Source organism: Gouania willdenowi, chromosome 3 (assembly GCF_900634775.1).
Source record: "Gouania willdenowi chromosome 3, fGouWil2.1, whole genome shotgun sequence".
NCBI lineage: Eukaryota > Metazoa > Chordata > Actinopteri > Blenniiformes > Gobiesocidae > Gouania > Gouania willdenowi.
In genome coordinates this window covers 30,693,293-30,717,082 of record NC_041046.1, presented here as the reverse complement: position 1 = coordinate 30,717,082, position 23,790 = coordinate 30,693,293, and the positions used below count along the sequence as shown (strand labels likewise).

The window sequence follows — 23,790 nt, the reverse complement described above, 5'->3', positions numbered from 1 at the left end:
TGTATATGAGTGCCGCCTTCATCCTATAGACCCCTATGCAAATTGCGCCGTGATCGCCCAGCCAATAGGCTTCGACTTCCTGTAGCGGACTCAGTCAATCAAAGTGAATGTGCGTGCGTAAACTGTGCACGAAAAACAAGGCCGCGTGTCACAACAGCAAACAGGTATGACTGAGCAGCATAGCGTCACGGAGGAGCGCTCCCAAACTCCAAAGCTTCTACTGAAAAACAAAGCTTGCAGATAAACGTCTTCGTGACCCCAACAGAAATTTATCTCAGAGCTGCTTTTCAAAGATGGAGGGACTCGCTGCTTTTAAAAGGATTCTGAACGGACGTCAATTTCACGACATTTCTCATGGACAGGTAATAAACATGGTTTAATCAAACTACCATAAATGGTTTTTTTAGTGAAAAACATACGACACGTGTGTTGGTGTGTTAAACGTCGTTAAGTTCTGCGATGCGCATGCACAAAAGTAGGGGCGGGGCTTCTGGTAGGTTGGCAGAGGCAGGGGGAGGAAGTGGAACTGTTTAGGAATGGATTTTCTCTCTTTTCATCCTCTGGATATCAGCTTTAAGTACATGTATAATGACTGATTTAGAAACATAATCAAAAAAGTACAAGTACCCATAAAAGCAACTCAGTTACAATAACTTGAGAGTTTGTAATCCATTTCTTTCACCTCTGTTAATGTTATAATAAGGAAAGCCAACTGGTTTTCCCCTGGTAAATAAATTCAACAGCTCAACCAAAGCTCAGGGTTTTCTATTTGAAGCTAATTTATGTAACAGAGTCATTGCTATACTGAATATTATGGCTCCTGCTGTTGGTTTCTCTTACCTGTGGCCTTTAGTGACACCTTCTTCCTCCAACTCCATCTCCATCTGCTCAACCAACATCTGCTGAGAGCCCAGAGTCCGAGCCAGATCCAGGAGCTGCTCTTCCACTGCAGTCAACCTGGAAACAGTAAACAAAGACATGGTTGGAATAATTGTGAAGCTCATTGGAGTGTTTCAGTGTGTGTGAGATTTGCTTCTGTGGATTCACTTGTGCTGGATTGTTTCAAGAGTGAGGTCGTTCAGTTGGATTTCTTTGGGATTCAGTGGATCACCTTCCTCATAAAGACTCGTGTCAAAATCTGCACATACAGGAATGTCTCCCACAGACCTGGCAGTACAAAAACACAGCCGTATCAACTCAAAGCTGTTGGAGCATAAATGTGATATCAGTGATATCAACCATAAGCTGGACTAGTGCTCAAATTTGGATTACATGTATTATTTTGGTTTATTAGCGCATGAGTACACTTCACTAGTCACTAAGGTAACCTTATATGCTAATAAGGGGGTGGGGAAAAGCAAATTCAGGCTTGCCATTGACTTTCAAAAATATTACAACCAATCAGGGGCTGGTAGTGGTAGGAACATCAATCCAAAATATTGTTAATATTGATACCAACATTGGTATTGGTATTGGATGATGATACCAGTGTAAAAAGATTGACACTCTCGTTTAATTTCTCTCCCGCATGCAACTAGAAAAAGATTATGAACAGAACAATTTAACTCCACGAAATCTGCAAGTTAAAGACTTCTTATATTAATATTTCATTTAGCCAATCACCCAAGGGCAGTGAAAATATTAGTAGATTATATTTTATATTTCAATTCTACCTAAAGAAATGTGTTTTAATTTGCTCTTTATTTAGTTTTTCTTTTGCACTTTCTTCATCCTTTTTTGGGGAAATGAGTTTTGTCACTGTTCTATTAGTTTATCATGATAGAAATGTATTTTGTAGTCACCTATGAACTGTGTTTTTTAAGAAGACGATCACTAAACAACACCTAAAGCTCAGTGGTTTGATGAATACATCGATCTCAGATATCACACAGTATCGGATTGGGATTGTTTATCTGCGATATTGGCCCTGTATTTACTTGGTATCAAATCATCCCCCACCACGAGAAGCTGGATTTGGTTAGAATCCTTCCTACTTTATTTGCATTAGATCAACTAGTGCGACTAGAAAATACTAACTACTAACAAAAAAACAGTCATATACATCCCCCGCCAGATTGGTTCTCATTACAACTCACAACCTTTTCCCAAATGTCCTAAATCAAACTCAGATGTATACAATAGAAAATATTATCACATCAGAATATAAAATTACTATCTTAAACATTTTGTAAGACAAGCTGTCTCTTTTGAAGATACCTCAGAGTAAAAAAAAAAAAAAGGCATAAGGGCAATAACTCCGGAAGAAATAATTGCGCACTTCTCATTTTTGAACTCCATCAAGGAATTGATACCCTGAAGCCACTCACCAAATGTGGTTTTCCTATCTTAAACGTTTCTGAGAAAAGCTGTCCCCCTTTACTCGGTTGGACGGACGCACGGATGGACGAACGGGCTCAAACCTATGTCCTCCTTTCACATTTGTGGCAAGGCATAATAATACTAGTGAGGCCAACCATTACCACATTGATACTGATGTGTACTTGTGCACCAGTAACGCAAAATTGAGTCTATGTACTCCAGATTTGAGCACTAGTAGAGCTTACCAAATATCAGTTATATCAAATTGAACAGCATTCCATATAATGACGTATATCAATATAATTGTTACATGTTTAGATGAATGAAGCCTTCATATTCCATGTGAGGATCGATGGCTTTGGGGGCAGACTCCATCTCCTGGTGGATCTGCTGCACTTCGTGGTGGAGGAGAGAGGAGATGTCAAAATACTCCTGTAAGATCTCCTTCCTGGAAGTTCAGAAGTGGTCAGAGAGGAACCGTTAGTTAAGAAGAAAATCTTCAGTTGCTTATCCTCTGAAAATTAGTTTGTGCATTCATTAGAGGAGGGATATTTGGCTCATTAAAAAAAAAAAAAAAAAAAAAAAAAAAAAATCTAAACAAGGAATAGCAGCACACCTAATTAAGATTAAAAACATTGTGCTAAATAATGAAAATTGATTGATTGATGTCTTATTATGGAACACGTAAAATGATAAAAAAAAAAAACAACAGTTTAGGAAACAAAAATTAAAAATGATTAATTACTACAGCAGAAATAGACCATTGATATTATCCACAAACACAGGAGTAGAAAGAAGTGTACACTTATCTAATCAAACCCCTTTAATCACTATGGATTTAGCTTTTTTTTTTAACTAATAACACGATCAATTATCCACATATCATTAAAACAAGTCTTTTCACACTCTGGAACTGTGCATGCGTGACTTGACTTGGGGGGTCAAAGGTCAAGAGGGATATAAATGTCAACAAGCTTGTTCATTCTATATGTATATATATATATTTCCAACCTAACGGCGTTTTTTTATTTTATTCCAGAGATCTTTAGTGTTTTAATAGTGTTTATATTATTATTATTACACATATTTGGATTACATGTATTATTTTGGTTTTAGTCCGTTTATATTCGGACTAAAGGATGGACCAGGGTTTTCTGCTGATGCCACTTTCGGTCAACCCCAGCACTTTAAAAACCGATGAGAGCAGCTCAGCAGCAGTATGAAAGCAAGGGCAGTACCCTCCAAAACACAGACTACCTGGGTCTCCAGTGGGCGAAATTTGGACTCTATCTAATGCACTTATCTGAGCACTTTTGTAAAACCGATGAGAGAAGCAGCATCGACGCCACCTCCTCTGCTTCCTACTCCTGTATTTTCCAAAAGTGCTTATAAATAAAATGTATTATTATTGATGGGACAAGTGAGATTTCTGAGTATGAAAGGACAGTATGAGTTCTCACTTTGAAAAGGTAAATTTGTGCACAGACGGACAGGCTGATAAAAACCTGAATTTTTAGCTTGTGTGCAGCATTAGCTTTAGCAGCTTAGTCAGCACTTCTACCTTGGAGACCAAAACCACGTTTCCGCCATGTTTTTTTCAAAGAATCAATGCTCCAACGGGGGGAAAAATCATCTAAATCTCTGTCAGACTCGCTGTTTACGCCGTCAGCTATGGCCAGTTTATCCCTCTTGACCTTTGACCTCATGCGCGAGAACTGAACAAGATTTCTGAGAGTGTTTAAGGCTTATTCACAAATAGTCCATAGCTAATCATCCAAACAGGGAAAAAAACAACTCGTGAACAGATTCATTCCTGTACCTTGTGAAAATCATTTATACCTGTTTTCAAACCTAATTATGTTTGAACATTGTTTGACAGTAGTTCCACACTCATTCTGTTCCATAACTTCACTCCACAAATGGACATAAAAAAAACTTTTCACAGTTGTTCAGACACTTTAGTTTATTATTATTACCTTTAGACCTTTAAAGGATTAAAGGTAATAATAATTAAACTGTGGACTAATGTATTTCATTATCTGATACCACTGTTAAGTCAATTCTAATTATTTTGTGTGGCGATAATGAAACATGCAGTCATTAGAAAGTGTTTGTGATCATTAGTGATCAGACATCATTAGTGAGAGATAGCTATAGTTAATATTTGTGCTAATGTGGTTACTATAGTGATGATAGTGTGAAACCTTACAGTATGAGCACCATCTCCTGCTGCAGGCTTTGTAGTGCACTGAGCAGTGCAGGCTGAATGTGGGCGTAGTGCTGCTGATGGTAGGCCTGAGCTGCTCTCACACTCAGCACATACTCATTGTGGAGCTCATGGAGTCTGACAGCAGCCTTCACGTAGCGCTCTTTGGCTCTTTCTCGATCCTTCTCTGTGCACACAGGACACGGGCGTTGCATAATGAGGGGAAGTACGAGAAAATATTCGAAAAGAGATGAAAAAAAAAAACCTCCCAAATGTGATAGTGTTTCTGTAGAGAGAAGTGATACCAGGAATTCCCATATGGGGCCATTATTGTAACAAAACTATTTCCCCATATTCCCACCTTTACTGCTCTGCTGGTACTTCCTCTTTGCCTGGGCAGCGTCTCTCACTGCCTGTCTGTAGCTACACTTCTGTCTGTCCAGGTCAGTTTGAGTAACCTAAGACAAATAAGTGAACATATAGAATGTATCAATAAACAGAGTAAATAATAAGGCTGAAAATAAAAGATTTCATCTCATAATCAGTGATTTCATCATGTGTAAAAACTACATTTTATCATTAACATAAGTAAGAGAATCATATGCCAATAATCCTTGTTTAATATCTATTAAAGTCATTTATTAACAGCACTAGAAATACTGTCGGCATTGTGTTGAATTCCTTCACTTGTGTTTGGTGTTAAATGTGAGTGACAGTAGCATTAGGCGGTCACACAAAACAAACAGACCAGCATCAATGAAGCTCATCTGGTCTGAAGGCAAAATAGAAAATGATAATAAATTAACATAGACACCAAACTGCAATCACTAAACGCCAGAAATGATTTGCAATTACATAGTTGACCATCACGAGTGTTACTAGAGGCTAACGTTGTGTACAAAAAGCCACTTTTTCTCTCTACTGCGTATGATTGAGAGGGAGATTTTTAATCATGTTATTGTTGATTTAACGTTTTGACTGCTGATTTATTTATTTATTTTTATTTTTTTTGCTGCTGATTTTAATGCTCTTATTGATTTTTAGGCTGTTGAATGTTTTCTGTTGCACATTTAAATCATGTAAAGCACATTGAATTGCCTTGTGTATGAAATGTACTATACAAATACATCTGCCTTTCCTTCCAAACCACCACAAGCTGTTTATCTCCCATCAACCTTTACCAACAGAGAGTCTGTATTGGAAAGCAACCAATGGTTAGTGCTGAGCCACTTCTGAGGAAAAGTCAAATGAAGCATTATGAATAAACTTTCCTTGTCTATCATATTTTATATACCTGTTGATTTGTTTGTTGAGTAAAGTCTGTTCGTTGTATTTTTTTAGAATTGGGTCTGCAGTGAGAGAACCACTTAAACTAAATTACCCTTTAGACAAACAGCCCAAGACGGAGAAATTTCCCTTTCAAAAACAAGATCTACCAAACAAAGGTAAAACTGAAGTGATCTTTTGAAGTCTGCTTTGCTCAGAGAGGGTTTCATTAGCCGTAGCTGCTTTACAACTCTTTTTTAGGATCGATGTGATAGCAGAGAGCAGTGGGAGATAAAAGTCTGCACTGTGCTAATCAGAGACCAAAGGGCTGCTCAGCAGGATTTTTTTTAGGAGATAAAAAAAAAAACAATTCTGTGCCAACCCTCATCGAGCCTCATGTTTAATTCATATTCAAAGCATCCCCAGAGTTTCCAAGGACATTATTTTGTATCCAACCTGTCTGGGAGGACCATTCCTGTTTGAAATCTAAGGTGAACCTTAACGCTTTGTAATCTTTGATGATTTAAACTTCTATCCACCGACTGCTTCAGGCACATTAGGCCTACTGCTGTTGTTGCACTCGTGCCAAAATATCTACGTTTTGTGATATACAAAGCGATGGAGTGAATATCAACGCTCAACGGATTCGGATTTTCTGGAAGCTCAATAAAAGATGTCAAAAGAAAGTAGACGTTCAAACGGAGACTGATACATCAAGGTGGAAACGAGCAATAAAAAAAAAAAAATTCACAAACTTGCAAAATGAATTGAAAAAATGTGAAGCCTATAGAGTTACAATTTAAACCCAAATAAAATACTCACACATGCATGATCTGAATGTGAAGTCACAGGAAAAATACTCACAAATTTTTGTTTTGTAACACATTTTGCCAGACATCTGCAGCAAAACGGATTTGTACCTGTACGTTGGATTACTACACGTTTGCAGCGGTCATTTTATTTGTGTAAATATCACTCTGCACATTTGTGAATATTTTTTGCTTTGACTTCACATTCAGATCATGCATGTGTGATAGAATAGAATAGAATCATTTGATTGTCAGTGCACAAAGTACAATGGAATTACACATGCCCGTCCCAACAACATTCAAGTACACTTCAAATATTCAAGCCAGACAGACACAGTTATCATAAAAACAACATAAGGTACGGAATAAAAAGCTCATCAGTATAAAAGTGCATGGTATGAAATATTAGAAAAGAGACAGTATTTCATTTTCATATATTAGTAGTGATGCTGGTGTCTGTGGTGTGTGTTTGTTAGATTTTCTTTGGGTTTAAATTTTATCTCTACAGGTTCACATTTATTTTCCATCATTTGTGACATGAAATTCATTTCACGTGTGGATTTAAGTAAACATTTTTGCATACAAGTTCACTTCTTTTTTTCCCCCCTTCAAGTTCTCACATCACGTTCTACAAGCGCTCTTCTAATTTGCACCATATCTACCTTCATAGGGGCCGCCATATTGAAGCAGCATTAAAATGCATTCACACACACTTCTTCGATTGAATGTCATTACATCTGCAGCTGTCTGTGGTTCTCTCTGCACCACTCATCTACATCACAAGCAACGATCTCATGTCATATTCATAAAAGCCTCTCCACAGAAATCATCACTTCATTATACGTGCGAGAAGTCACACTTCCTTTCAATCTGAATAGGAATAAGGTCTGGGAAAAACAAGCAGCGACTGTCGTCTAACTCAGGACTGGGTTGTTCTGCACACAGATTCATCATATGCTGCTGTTCTTGTAGTTATTCAAAAACTAAACGTCTGTTCATTAGAACTCAGCAAGAATCCAAATGATCATTGACTCTGTTAACATTGTTGGTCATTAATGCGGCAATTCTCAACTGGTGGGTCGATGCACAAAAGTGGGTCACAGATCTGTACTGGGTGGGTCGCGGAGAGCTGGCCAAAAAAAAAAAAAAAAAAAAACTTAATGTCTGTCTTTTATTTTGAAAGAAACTTTTCTTTTGATAGGCATGCCGTGAAAAGCATGTTGCACACATTTATGTTTAAAAAAAGATTATATAGGCGTGTTTTCAACAGCTATCTTTGAAAAAAATCTGAATTTGGTTGGTTGAATTTTTTTTTTATATATAAAGAAAAAAAGTGGGTCGCGATTTGATGACCGAGGCAAAATGTGGGTCCCAGGGTGAGACGAGTTGAGAACCCCTGCACTAATGTATACAACATTAGTTTTGAATAACAGACATTGAAAGGGTGTCAACCAGGGTTGGGATTAATTACATTGTTCAATTACATTTTTAATGACCCATGTTCAATTACAAATCAATTATGATCACGATAACCAGCATTTTTTCCAATTACAAATAGATTATAATTATTATTTTTCCCCTGAAAATAAATTGCATTACATTCTCAATTACTAAAGTTCAATTACAATTTGAATTACTTTTATTCCTATAGCATTGTTGTGATTGTATGCGGTTTGCATGATGTTTTAGCATCCCTACATTTATATTTAGTGCATTGATTATAATAGCTTATGTAAAAACCCAACTAGGGACAATAGTTGGAATATAGCAATAATTATAAACAATTACATTCATATTATTGTTACTCTGTAAAATTGTCCCTAACTCTTCTAACCTTTACCACCTGTATGAGTGTGAAAATTAATTGACAGGTCGTGGGAAAACTTAATAAGAAAAATATTTTAATTGTAGGTACATACGTTTAAGCCATAGAGCTGTTTTGCGTTTAATTAAATTGTAATTGACAGTTTTTAGTTAATTTCCATGATAATTACAATTACAAAGTCAATTATCTGAACTAAATTACAATCCATTTACAATTGCAATGGCGACAGATTTTTTAAATTAAAATTACGATTATAATTGAGCCAAAACTGTAATTAATTATCAAATACAATTATAATTCCCTGGTGTCAACTATATATATATATATATATATACACACTGATAGTTCTCAAAGCAGGTGAGTCAGAGGTGGAGTGTGTCTGTGTGTGTGTGTGTGTGTGTGTGTGTGTGTGTGTGTGTGTGTGTGTGTGTGTGTGTGTGTACTTTTATTAGTTGTGCAGTGGAGACATAAATCAACCTGTGCCGTCTCATTTTGGAGACGCCAGCAGCTTCTGCTTCTTTTGGGACAAAAACAAGGGCTCAAAAAACAACATTCAATGTTTAGTCTCTGAAAATGTATTTTGTGTGTGTGTGTGTGTGTGTGTGTGTGCGTGTGTGTGTGTGTGTGTGTGTGTGTGTGTGTGTGTGTGTGTGTGTGTGTGTGTGTCCATCTCACACACACCTTGCTGAGCTCCTGCCTCAGCAGGCTCCACTGCTCTGCGTAGCTCTTGCGTAGCTGCTGTTTGTCTCTGATGAGCAGGGTCATCTTGCTGATGGGGCCGTTCAGCAGCTCCTCTGAACGCCTTTTCATCACCACACTCAGACACTCCGTCTGTGAGACCAGCACCCCCCATGACTGGCAGCAGCCACAGGCAAAGGTCAACAAAGGGCATGTTATAGTAAAGCAAAGCAAAGCATGCACAACAAAGCTGGAAAAATGTTTCAGTTACTTAGAACAGTGGTTCTCAAACTTTTTTTGAAGAACATAATGCTGTAATGAATCAGTGATATTATACCTTTTAAAGAGTAACTAAACCCCAAAACCATTTTTTTCTGCTGAATACAAAAGTATTTAGGTATGAAGTAGTGTTGTTGATTGATCCTGGTTCAAAACTCTCAACATTTTAGTCAAAGTATTTCAGTTCAGCATATTTAGTGTCAAATATGAGTGACAGCCCTCTATGGGTTGACCCCCAGCTATTACAATTGATTTTTGCTATTGGCTGAGAACAAGATCATATGACATTTTGGGACCATCTTGCATCACAAACAAGCACTGTTAGCCCCGCCTCTTTTATAAAAACTAGGACCTGTGGGCTCTACAATCTGTAGTGAGTATGTTGGATTGAGAGAAGAGTGAATAAAAGTATATTAAGTAATGAGTTGCTAGTTAACATAGCATAGATTGTTCATAGGAAATTTTATAGTATAGAGTGGGCGTGTCTTGACTGGGGCCCGCCTATAATCACAACATTTTTTTTTTAATTTTCCTCCTAGTGGCAGGGGGGAGAAAGCAGGGTTTTAGTTATTCTTTAAAGACTCCCATTGTAAAAAAGTGGAATTAAACTGTATTTAGTGTCTACTGAATGGATTTATTTCTATAGTTTTTATAATTTCCAGTCATCTCCCGCCTTGTGTGGGACCAACACGGATCATTATGTAAGGTTTTAATGATGTAAAGCACTGTCATTCATATCGTATGTATGAAAAGCACTCTATGATTAACTTTAGGTTACTCTCATAACCCCGGTTCTATGAGAAATATGAGTGTGATGTCTCACTATGGCAGGGGTCTTCAACGTTTTCCAGGCCAAGGACCCCCAAACTGATGGAGAGATGGAGCGGGGACCCCCTACTTATAGATATTGTATAAAATTGTGTTTTATATTAAACTGGTCCTATAGTGCCATGTATAAATGTACTATTGTGCATTCAATACTAAGATATTCAAATAACACACAGGTTTATATATTCTTGTTTTTAGTTTAAACATGTGCAAGGTACAGTGAGTAGGGTGGCCATGCCACTGCCATTCATACACATAACATAACATAATAAACTGATACCTGCCAAGATCAACAATGTCTGTCAAATTGCATGTAACAACATTTTGCATAAAAGCTGTTCAAATGGACATTTTTGTTCAACATAAATGTGGAAACGAAAATTATTGATGCTTGTTAGTGCCACTGGCATGCATAAACATACCTGTTATCTTGCATACAATACTGAACTATTAACATAATTGACAGATTCATGTTTTAATTTTAAACATACATGTAGTATGGGCAGTGAATCCTCAAACCAGCTATGGATGGCATACATTAGTGAGATGTCTGACCCTGATGAGTAGCACACAACTTGTCTAACCTTGGACTTATGGAGGTTGTCAGGCAGAGAGTCATATCAGCCTCAGGCTGCAGTCTTGACCTGTATTTGTTTTTCAGGTAGGTGAGTGACCAAAACTTTCGCGACCCCCCTGCAGTACCTCCGCGGACCCCCTAGGGGTCGCGGACCCCCTGTTGAAGACCTCTGCACTATGGGATGTGACCTCTGTCTACATTCGTCAGAAGCACTGTATTTCAATATGACAATCCTGACTGGCCAGTGAAGCGCGCCAGTCCGCTGGGAGACCCTCCTACCTCCAATAAAAGGAGGACATGGACAGGTGCACACCTTTAAAATAAGCAAACCTCATTTTACTCATAGATCCAGGGTGCAGTGTAGCCTAAAGTTTTATTCATAATATTTTGTGAGATGCCTCACTATGGGATATGGAGACTGCCATAGTGTAGACATGCTTATCGAGCGACACCAGCCTTCAGGGCAAAAGTCTGAATACATCCGGACAATAAAGCCGCCCCGTGCCATGCACGGGCCGGACACGTCCAGCATGTAAAAGCGGACAAACGTGAGGTGCGAGGACCAGCTCACCACCGCACAGATTTCCTGAACAGACACTCCCCTGAACAAAGCCCAGGATGTGGCAAGATCCCGAGTCAAGTGTGCACGCAGACCCGCAGGCGGTTGCAGACCCTGACTCGAGTAAGCCAAAGCAATAGCCTCCACCACCCAGTGGGACAGGCGTTGCTTAGTAACAGGCATCCCCTTACAGGGATTGGCCCAGGAGATGAACACCTGATTGCTCCTCCTGAGGCACCTTGTCATGCTCAAATAAGTGCGACTCGCATGAACAGGGCACAATAAATGAGGCCACTGCTCAATCCGTGAGGCAGAAAAGGCCAGCAGGTTGAACATGAGCATACCACCTTCGGCGCAAAAGCCGGGTTGGGCCTCAGAAGGATTCTCTCATCACCTGGGAAAAGCTGGGCACAGAGATCGACTGTTACAACTCAACTGTAAAAGTTTATCTCATGTCAAATCACATCTGCCTAAGTTCATTCTGAAGGACTTTAACCATGGTTCCCATGGTAACTCAGACGTCAAAATGAGGAAGAAGAGAAAGCGAGGGAAAAGAGGCGGTGTCAGGCTGCGCCTAAGGAAGCATCAGCTCACCAGGTTCCCTCTGCCCTCAGTAATTCTGTGAAACGCCCAGTCCCTGAGGAATAAAATGGACAAACTTCAGGGCAATGTCCGCTTTCAGATAAAGTCACTTGAATCTGAACCAAACAGACCTGTTCTGTCAGATCATCGTAAAACACTCCCTGAACGACCTCACTCGCTCCGCCAAAAGGCACGCGATGAAAGGTACAGAGCGCAGGGATAGGCCCAGGAAGACAGAAGGGAGGAATGCCTGTGCATCCTGAAAGTGTATTTCCTGAGGCCCCTATTCAGGGTCAGCAAATGCAGAATAGGACAGATCTCGGTCCTCCCTCCTTTTGGGGACCAGAAAATACCTGGAATAGAACCCCTCCCAGGACCGAGCGGGAGGGACCACCGAGATAGCCCCCTTGAGCAACATAGAGGCGATCTCTTATAACACAAGACGAATCTCCACAAGCCTGTGTGTGTAACATGCCGGTGAACCATGGGGGAACAGATGCAAACTGCAGCCTGTATCCCTTTGATATCGTCTGTAACACTCAGGACGGAGGCGGGAGCACTTTCCAGGGAACAAAGTGACGACGAGAGAACCACCACTCCCGACCAGGAGGGGGCCAAGACCTCCATCCTGGTGGGCATGATGGGTCTCGTCACCACTCTGCTAATTGTGGCAGATTTTGCTTTCACAAAATGTGCCCCAGGCCTTTGGCCTAGGGGCGTGAGTGACGAACCCACCACTGTTGTTTGAACAAGTGTGCAAGTGCATGCTTGTGAACATGCAGTGAGGGGCAACAATCGAACGTCGTGCAGAACATATCCATCTCTCCCAATCATCAGAGGGCTGAGCCTTGATAGAGGGGAAAATGGGGTGTGCGACGCCCGTGGTAGCACGTGTGAAAGTGGTAAAGTCAAAGCTGGCAAACAACGAACAGACAGCTTCAACATTGGGGGGAGAGAAGAAAGCGGTCACGTCATCTTTTTCTTCCCCCGTGCCTGTGTAAGGCAGGTGTGCTGCGCCGGGTTTCCGGGCCAGGCAGGCGGGCCTCACTGAGGCTGTGGAGGCGAAGCGGAGGGCCTCGATTCTTTAATCTGAGGAACCTGGGGAGCAGGCTGCGGGGCCATCCTCCGCCATGCAGGAGGAGACATGAGCAGGGGCTTCCTGAGGAGACAGAGGCGCAGAGTCTCATCGTCCTTTTTCCTGGTTTTACAGCGCCTCTGCATGGAAAAATTCCCTCGGGAACAATGGGAGCATCAGGATATTGCATCTTTCAGCCCATCAGCTTTGCAAGGTTGAGGCAGCGAGCACGATCCTGGACCACCATGTTGCCCATCTCTTTACCCATTGACTGCAGTGAGCAGGCCTGGGTACAGACACACATCGGAGACCGTGGATATCTCCTCCATTATCGCTGGGTCCTGGGACAGAGCAAAATCCACACAAAGTTCTGCCTGGTAGGCGGTGAGGACATTCATGACCATCCTGAGTAGTCCGCAGGCTTACATGGCCTCTCAGTCGAGGTTGGAGGCACTGGGATCTTCCTGGTGAAAGGGGGGCTACCCCAGGGATGCGCTACTACCGATGAGCAGCTCAGGGAAGACGGGGAGGGTTTGGCTCGGCGCGCTCCTGGAAATGGGGCGCTTTTTCCCCTCATAGTGGGACATGGTGGTTTCAGTCACAACGGCGGGCTAAGGAATGGTCAACCGCATAGCAGCACGATTACAAACGTCCACCGTGTCCAGGCTTGGAGGATGGAAAAAGGACATGGAGCCCCCCACGTCCTCCTGAGAGGCAGCGAAGGCCGCTGACAGTCCGCCCCGAGCCGGGGTGATGAAGAGCTTGTCCTCATCATCCACATCAAAGAGCCGTGGGTCAGAGGAGTCTTCCTCAAACTCTCCACAGTCTATCACGAAGACATCCTCTTCAAGGGAGAAGACATCCGCTAGGTTCAGCTGAGAGCCCTGAGCAGTAGCAGCATCCAGAGGAGTCACCTTTTTCCAGTCCACCACAGCAGGGGCCCTGTTTGGGCCTGCCCAAAAGATGTGCCAGTCTCCTGTGGTGGCAATGGGTGTTGAACACAGCAGAGTGCCAACAACAGCCCAGGGATTTCACCGCCATTTGGGCATGTTCAACAACCAGGCAGTTCGAGCAGGCTTCATGCCCGTCCTTGTTGGTGATTCTCCCAACACATGGACAAAGGTGAGCCACAGTGAAGGATGCGGGCCAATGTGAGCCAGAACGTCCAAGACGTCTGGGACAGCAGCGCACTTTTGGATGAGAGATCACCCTTGATGGGCAGAGCTCAGAGGAAGAGGAAAATAGTTTACAAGACAGAAAATTGCGCTACGAGAGTTGATGCTGAAGTTCCCAGCAGCTCACAGCAACGCACACTCGACCACAGCATGTGTAGAATTAAGTGGACTATTGAGTGATGCAATAGTGAAAGAAAACGATCAAAAAAACAGGGCGAGTGGTGAGACTTGGCATGTCTGTGAGAAGGAGGAAGTGGCTTGTGAGGAGAATGATGGGGGAGAGACTTGGAGGAAGGCCAAAATACAGTAAGAAACCCATTCAATTCTGACCTAGATAGCAAAATAATAATAATTTTGCCATCAAAAGCCCAGTCTCAGTGTTGTTTTTGTAGTTTTATAGAAGGACACCAACACTGACAAGTTTTTTTTCAGAAAAAGCCGTTTTCTCAGCTTTTTTTTCACAAACTGGCGATTTGTGTGAAACTTGCCTCTATTCAACTGCTGATTACAGAAGAACAAAACAAGCTATTAACAAAAAAAAAAAAAAATCATGAAAGTAGAGTCTAGTCTGGTTTCAGATTTCAGATTGTCATAGTACAAAATATTCTGTGGGTCTTGAAAGATCAGTGAAAATCACCTAAAACACCTGGCAATATGGGGTTGGCTGCTAGGAAAATGGCTGGCAGTGAATGAGTTAATTTTCTAATCAAGAACATTTTCACCATCATTATTATGATTAGCATTTTTAAACAAAAATAAACATAAAAACCCATATTTTTAATGCTTTCATTTGTTAATTATCCATCATGTACCCCTCGTCCTCCATTTGAGCAACACTGACCTCGAATAAAGGGAACCAAGTTTAAAAATGTAGCAGCAATAATGATTCAATCAATATGATTTTTAATTATTTACATAGATTTTACACTTACACAACAACCTATGAATATCTGCTGAGAGGTGTAATTACTACCAATTTTTTGTACTATTTTGTCTTTCTGCAGTTTTAAGTAATCAAATGTGTACACTGAAAAATGGACAGATAAACTTCTTTGGTAAATAATTTGCACGTCATATATGAATTCATATGTGAACAATACAGTTTTAAAACTCTGACGTCATTGATATTAAACAATTGATTTCGTGGTCTCACCTTGTTGAGCTGACTGATGTAATCCTGTCCAGTGCTGGGCTGTGGACGCTCCAGCTTCTCCACCAGCACCATCATCTGGTGCAGCTGCTGTGAAAAGTCCCGCTCACTCTTGGCCCGTTGGGTCATCCACTTCTTCATTATCTCCATTAGGTGCAGCTCTGAGTCCAGCAGCTGCAGGACTGCAGCGTGGGCCTGTGGACACCTCAAGTCCTCCCCAAAACTCATCTCTGCACATTGACACTTTCCTCCACCTGAGACTCAGTGTTTGTATAAAATCAAATAACACATTTCCCAGAAGCTGAAACAGAGTAACAAACATGTGAAAGGCAGCAGGTGTAGAAGTCCAAGGCTTTCCTTTTTTTAAATCATAGAAGGGTTTTACTTCCTCATCAGCCAAAGTGCACATTAGGCAACGCTTCCTCTTATATGTAAATGAAATGTGAACAATGTACTTTCATTTCATTAACAAACTCAATACACATTTGGAAACTGGTGTCGTCTGTTTATGTTGACGGGTTAAAACTATAAACTGAATTACAGAGGCAGCTGATGGGGAGAATCTTCCCTCGAGCACACTCATGTCAAACTCATGGCCCGGGGGCCCAATTTGGCCCACAGGAGAAAATAAAAATGACAGAGAAAACTTGAATCATTGTGTGAATTAAACTCAACATTATTTGCAGTGGCTCACAGTTTTCCTGGTGCATGCAGTATGTTGCACGCTTGCAGTCATTTTTAATGTTGAACTATTGAAAAAAAAACTCAAAGTGTGACATAATGTTTCCCTTAATTAAATAGAAATTGGTCACAAAATTGAGAACATTTAAAGTGAAGATCTGTCACTTCTTGCTTGGAAATTGTTGCTTTCTTACATATTTTGTATTTTATGTATCCGTAGAAGCGTAAACTAGGGCACAAAAATGTTAAAATTACTTGTTTTCCTGCATAAAATCCATGGTCCACTTGAGATCAACCTGCTCCGTATTTGGCCCCTGAACTGAAATGAGTCTGACACCCCTGCTCTAACACAAACTTTTAAATTCTCTTTTACTTCTATTTAATAAATTGAGTTTTTTTTATTTCACTGTTACTGTAAAGGCTATGAGCCAAAGCACAATAATTTTAGCCTTGTGTACTTTTACATTGAGATATACAGTATAACAATAAAATAATTTTGAATCTTGAACTTGTAATATTTTATTTTTTGAAGCCTAAAGCAGTGTTTCTCAACTTTTTCTTATTATTTTCTCAAGGGGTGGAAAAACCATGTGGTGGGCACATACAGTATAGAGTCTGAGGTAGGATATAGAATTACTTATATTGGAAATAAATTCATAAATTATTTAAGTACCCCGTGCAACATATTCAAGTACCCCTGGTTGGGAACCACTGCCTGACGGCACCATTGCCAGGTGATTTTCACCAGTGCCAACAAATTTGAATTATGTTGTGTTTTTCTGAGTGTCATGGGAAGAGCCAAAGAAAAGCCTAATATTGATAGAGGTAAAACATTAAAGACTATGCTAAAACTAAAAAGAGACCAAAGACTAAAGTTAGTACCATCACCAACACTGCGTGCAATTATAAGATACCCAATAAAAATAAACGCTGTTTTAAAATGACCCTTAAAGCCACAGGGCAGGGGCTGAACTGTCATGTGAATAAATTGGCCACTCACGTTTGCAACAGTTTTATTCTTTGTACGAGGGCCATTTCCAGCCCAGAAGACATCCTGTAACTGTATATATTCCCCTTTCTGATTTTACACACTTCCTCCTCCTATGCCACCTGTGAGAGCATGGTTATGAGGAACACACAGGCCTGTTAAAAACTTTACTTGTACAACTTTGGACAAATTACACTGAGAAATATAACAACTCTTGTAATCTGTCTGGGAAGAAGGTAGAGAAAAACCTTACAATATAGTAGGTTTTATTTTAATAGGTACTGATTTAATATGTTATATTTTGATGGCAATATAGTATTTAAAGGCTGAAAGTTGATATTACTGGCAGGAATTAGTAACAAGGTTTTATTATTCAGTTTCAGAGCGACAATCTAAAGTGCATCCATGTGATGTATCACCTATAGCTTTAAGTGTCTCTACCCACGACAACTGCAGCCAGGACTCACATCAGAGAAACATCATAACGTGATTATATCTTGTATTCTGATGTTAAATGTAATTTACTCACATAAACTTCTATTTGTGATGAAAATCAGTTGTTTGTTCTTCTGTGCATTGTGAGTTCAACAGCAAATCCAATAACACTGTCATATTTTATGCAGACACTGTGCAGTGTGCGTCCTGTCAGCCACTTTAGACTTTAGCAGTAAACGCGTGACATGGTTAAGAATGAGGAGAAGAGAGGATTTTTATTTTTTTTAAGTATAAGATTCCACTTCACAATCCATGGCCTTGGAGAGAGTACTGTCTGGACACAATTCAAAGACATCATTCACACATAAAGGATAAAAGGATGCACCACACAGAGGGAGGTAGAGACAAGGACATTATGCTCCAGAGAGAACTCCAAAGTAAAGGATGAGCACAGATAACAATAACAGATCCACAAAAGCTTGAGTTTGAGACTGGTTGCCAACAAGAGAGGGAGAGAGGGAGAGAGGGACGAGTGCACTGAGGGTTGGACCAAACAGACATGGTCCCAGAGAGATGCATGTTCAGGCATCTCATGGCGTCACACCACAAGCTTCACTCTATGAACAACACTTTGTAAATGTTTGTTGTTCCCAAGTTCCTCTTGAAAAAGAGATTCACAAAGTTAAAGAATCATTTTAGTGGGTAACTGATTCAGCCATCGCACCATACCACCATGATGCCAGACAGCGCACTTCAGACGTTCATTTATGTCCACTGACAGACTGTCTAGCTTCTCTGTAAATATGTATATATCTATATTCTTATAGGTTAAGAATATATATAGTGTGGTACAGTCGCTCCAGTGGTATCTGTCATTGTGTCCTTGGGCAAGGCACTTCACCCACATTGCCTAGTATGAATGTAGTGTATGAGGGAGTGTTGGTGATGGTCGGAGGAGCCGATGGCGCACTATGGCAGCCTCGCTTCTGTCAGTCTGCCCCAGGGAAGCTGTGGCTACAATAGTAGCTTACCACCACCAAGTTAATTTTGTAAAGCATGTGTCCATGATTTATAAAATCCAATGCATTATTAGGGGTCCAAGCTCACGGTTCCCAGTGGAACATGCTGTGGAACCCTATTGTAATTGTTCTGATAATTTGTTCACATTCATAGGGGGTCACATTCATGGGGGGGTCCATGGGCTTCGCAAAACCTGGGGGCCGAGTCGCACGGGAAGGCTTGGTCCCCTTTCATAACTGCTTGCAGTTCTAGTTATTATATATTCTTTATACTTTCTCTTTTTATATTGTTTTTCTATTTATATTTTCCATTTAAATATAGCATCTATTATTGTATCGTCACATTTTATCTCCATGGTGTAACAGCACGTGAGCCTAAGGATCAGTCTCAGTGAACACACAGGCTACCAGCCCTGCCTCAGTACTGTCCTACAAATACACATTTATAGGTGCAAGGAGAGCAGGAGACGTGCACTATAACAGTTTATTAAGAAACACTGCTGGTGGCCTATAAAAGACGAGGGAGAGAACAAACAGCAAATATTTCAATGGCATTTATTTTTCACTATGACAAATAGCTAAAACACAGATTAATAAAGATTCCCAGTGATACACAATATTAAAGAATAAAACATATATGCAGATTTCCTACGACTGGGCGTTTATCACCCCTGAATCAATCCAATGACCTCACCCACTTTAATGTAGCACAGCAGCTAACACTGCAATCACTCAGTGGCCACTACATGCAGTCTGTACACTCACTGCAGCTATAGTCCTCCTGTTAGACAAGGCCTGGCAACCCAGACTATAAGAACCCAGGCAAAGCAACGGTCTGGCACTTTATCTGCAATTGTAGAAATGTAAAAAATAAATAAATAAAAAAATATCCTCAAAAACAACATTAGTAAGAATCCAACCTCTATACTTTTTAGCCTACCTCAATATGGAGGTTTATTTATTCCAGCTAAGGTCATCAGCTCTTTTATTTATTTATATATATATATATATATATATATATATGGCTGGCTATTTTTAAACCCAAGGCATTGCTCCTCAAACCAACAAGCAATCTATGCTAAAACCTACCACAACACAGGTAGAACTAAATATGAATCGCTGTTATTTCAACTTAATAATCCATGACATTGCACACAAATGGAGAGATCCTACCACAATTCTGCCATGACTCAGAGGAAAAGGATGTGATTGCACACACCTGTCCTTTTATTGGCAGGAAGCTCTCCCTAATCTGTCCTATAGAAGGCAATGTTCTCACCCTGACTAATAGCTCTCACAATTGCACTATTTTTCAGGTGTCTGTTGGGTATTCTGTGTTGCCTTCTTTTGGGTTTTTTTTTCTTTGCTGTCGTGTCAATAAAGTTACTCTACTCAACAACTGTAACCACACTAACACACAAAATGAATTTATAATAACCCTAACCCTAACCCTAACCCATGGGGCACTGCCCGCGAATGCCCCCCATGATGCCGACACTGATGTCTGTAAAGACGAAGACAAGAAAGAACAAGCAAGAAATCCTACTTTCCATATTTACTCCAACACAGAGTCAAAAGAAATGTATTCAAAACAAAAATCAACTTCGGAAACAACAATAAACAAGGGGTGAAATATGGCCGTAACCTCGAAATCCAAAATCTCCCCCTTTCCTTTTTATTTCTTTTTTACTTTGGGGCTGATTTACATCCTGGTGGGCTGCAGTTGTTGTGTCTGATGTCAAGTGACTGGTGAAAAAAGGTGTAATGTGGAAAAAAGGTCATCGATGAAACTGGCTCGTATAATAATACAAAGTTTATTAAAACAAGCAGAATCAAAAGAACAGGGCAGAGACAGAAGCCTTGTGAGAGCAGCCAAGGTCAAATCCAGCTTGATAAACACACATATAGGCTGACGAGAAATGTGAAACCAACAGGTGGAGTCTAAGGCTTTAGCCTTAAGATAAAGATAAAGAAAGCCACAAATGAAGAACTCCCCTTTTTTGATATACAGCTGTCAACGGAGGAGAGATAAGCCTGGAGAGGAGCAACTTTCAAGGTTCACAAGTCAATCTACACTCCAACAGCAGGGCTGGCTGAGTTTGACTATGAAAGCATGCGTCCAAACACCATGACAAGGCAATACTCAACTTTAGGTCAAATGTATATTGCATTAAATGAATATCATATTGGTGCAGACAATACACCTCACAGTCTTGCATTTTTTTTAGATGGTGCGCTCATCCTGAATCTATATTTAAAGAGTTCAATCTCAGAGTTTTACAGAAGGACGTTGGTGGACGACGAAGCCAACTTTAACGGATCAATGATCGCCCACTGTTTGCATGCAGTGCTTACGTTGTCCACTGCACTGGTTTGTCTCATCAGCTGCTGCAGTTTGAATGGTTGGTGTTTATAATATCCAGCCCTGACTGCCTCAGCTAGATATCTCATATTTTAATGTGTTTATTTTTGCAAGAAAATAAAGGACCTGCTTGAAAACAGACTTTATAGCAGTAAATCGCCCACTCAACCTTTAAAGGTTTGATTCATCAAAGATGTGTGAAACATTACAAAAGTCAATACGTGTATGACGACACAAAAGGCCAATTTTGTCCCATGAGTGCAGATAAAATTGTCTTAATGAAAGTGACATTTAAAATTTTAGATATTTCCAGACCCATACAGCCGATGAGTGGCTGTCTTCATGTGCCGTGTGAGCCTGATGGATCTGAATGAGTTTTCCCTCACAGACTTGTAGAGAGAGCGGAAACCAGCCCAGTTTGTGCTCTCCGCCTGTCCGATCTGTTCACATCATAAATTCTGTTAATTGTTTTGAAAAAAAAAAAAAAAAAAGTTGGATCATCATAAGCAGCAATAACTGTCTGGTGGTTGAATGATTAGAACAGAAAGATGGTTCAAGGACAGACAAGCAAACAGTGTTTGTTTGTGTTTGATGTTTAAAGGACATTAGTCCAGCTTGGTCCAAATGTGAGAATAGGGTCAGTCACAGCAGTTTGGCACCAGCTCTCCATTCTGATGAATGGTTTCACTGTAAATGAATAATAACGACAGAGGACAGACCTTTATCTCCAAACCTATCAGCCAATCACTCTCTGCTAGAGACCGCTGAAGTTATAAAACCTTTAATGGTAGCTGAGTTAGTCTGGTTACAGCTGACTGAAGTGTAACCATAAACATTTACATTTACACAGGAATGTTTCAGCACAGATTTACTATGAGGACCTTGACAATTTGCGTGTTTTGAATGTAATCTTTGATTATGTCAACAAATTCAGTTCTCTAACCAAACAATTTATTGTCACATAATGTAACTACAGAGATGGTAAACCCTAATCTTCAGAAGGTGATGCGAAAACCCGTAAACATTTCAGAGACAGAGTAACTTCTGCCCCGTACTGCATACACAGGCAGTAATAGAACCACGTTTATCATTGTACCAGTTGTTAGAGATACTATATTTACCAGGGAGAAAATATGTATTCCTGGTTATTATTTTCCAGGGTTTTATTGGACTTTTTTTTTTTTTTAACCAGTGACTAGTTTCTACTGCTCAGAAACAAATTGAAACCAGTTGTATTTTTAATGTATTTATTTATTTATTATTATTATTATTATTATTATTATTATTATTATTATTTAAAATGTTACCTCATTCAGATGTAGTCTATGCATATGTTCATAACAGGAAGAATGCACAATAATAAAAATAATATCTATAAACTTGTAAATATGCAGTAGGAACTAATCGCTGGTAAATAAATCCCAATCAAATTCCGTAAAATAATAACTAGGAATAAATATTTGCCCCATGGTAAAGATTGTAGCTCTAACAACCGTTACAATGACCAGTACAACTTAGTGATATTACAGCCTGTGCATGCAGTACGATGCAGAATTTACTCTGTCTCCAGTAGCCATACTGTATGTCTCCGGATGTTTCTGAGTTTTAATGTCTCCCAACTTCAGACAACAGCAAATGACTCACATCCTAACTTAACTGTGTTTAGACTTTACATTTAGGTCATTCCTCATTTCACTACTTTTTCCCCACAAAAAGCTTAGTGGCCTATTAAAACCAGATTTCTTCAAATCAGTCAGAATCGTTCTTACTTCTGAAGATGCTCCAGCAGGTGTGATTTTTGGTAAAACTCCACATGTAAAAGATGTCACTCATATGCCAAAAATGCATATGAGTGACATTAGATGCATGAACAGAGGCCCTGATTTAAGTAATAATACTATGATGTTTTCCATGTTTATGATGATGTGGGAACAACATCATACTCCAGACTCTATCTTTGTGCAGTACATTTTAAGGCTATGGATTATGATGAAGTGACACTAACATGATGTGTAGCTCTCCTAGGTGAAGATGATGTTTTTCTGAGACATACTGATTCTATAGAACAGAATACCAGATGTATGACATAATTACGTTAGTATACATTATCTGACAGAGCTGGACAGGCTTGTATTACAGTTCAAGTATCAATTTGATGGACAGACTGTTTCCTCTGTATATACAGTAGTCCAGAGTAAATTGATTCCCTATAGGGTATTAGCTATTTTTGGAGCTACGCTTTCGGAGGATACAGTATATACGGTTTAGTTTTTCTCTCACGGGTCTCACTTTTCTCAACCTGTCTTGGACTCTGATTGTATTAATAAACTGCCTATTATTTACAAACCAGTTGTCCCAAAGACTTCTTTCACATCACCTTTTTGTCATCATCATCCACATCCCAAGATGCAACAGTTGCTAATGACAAATACAGTTTGTGGTGATAATTTTCAAATATAGAAACTATCTTAATATTGAACAGGAAACATACATTATTAATTAATTAACTATATTCTGGAATTAGTAGAAGTAAAAGTAAAGGCTGATGTTCTTCATGCACTGTTAAATAATTCACATTTACAGTTATTTACACAGGAAGTTACAAGCATAATCAGGAAGTAGGGAGTACTGTTCAGTGTCTTCATCCATGTTCAATTACAACTCAATTATAATTACGGTGACATTTTTTCCAATTACAACTTTTATTTTCCCCCTGAAACTCAATTACAATTACGTTCTGCATTACTAATATTCAATTACAATTAATCACACTGTGCCTTCTGTTAGTCTTTTAATAACGAGTTGGTTTTGGCCGATGTCCTAAATCAGCTGTAAAAATGTTAAAATACACCGAAAAAAAATATTATCTATCATCTAATTAGTTTTTCATCTCTTGGTTACATTGTTAGGCTTCCTTATCCATGAAAACAATGATATTAATATTTTTGGTGTGGGTGTCTGAGCCTTTTCTGTGTCA

General features: G+C 39.8%; 1 protein-coding gene across 2 annotated transcripts in view; it reads right to left on the bottom strand.

Moving 5' to 3' along the window:
* Nucleotides 1–15,664, bottom strand: part of fes (FES proto-oncogene, tyrosine kinase) — a 36,666-nt gene extending 21,002 nt beyond the window's left edge. For both annotated transcript variants that reach the window (XM_028437332.1, XM_028437325.1), the window contains exons 1-7: nucleotides 15,332–15,664; nucleotides 9,107–9,280; nucleotides 4,887–4,983; nucleotides 4,529–4,712; nucleotides 2,630–2,767; nucleotides 1,048–1,167; nucleotides 841–957 (exon numbers count right to left, since the gene is read on the bottom strand). In XM_028437332.1, coding sequence (XP_028293133.1) covers nucleotides 841–957; nucleotides 1,048–1,167; nucleotides 2,630–2,767; nucleotides 4,529–4,712; nucleotides 4,887–4,983; nucleotides 9,107–9,280; nucleotides 15,332–15,556 — 1,055 coding nt within the window. In that variant the 5' untranslated portion in view covers nucleotides 15,557–15,664. The remainder of the gene's footprint in view (nucleotides 1–840; nucleotides 958–1,047; nucleotides 1,168–2,629; nucleotides 2,768–4,528; nucleotides 4,713–4,886; nucleotides 4,984–9,106; nucleotides 9,281–15,331) is intronic.
* Nucleotides 15,665–23,790: the final 8,126 nt, after the last annotated feature.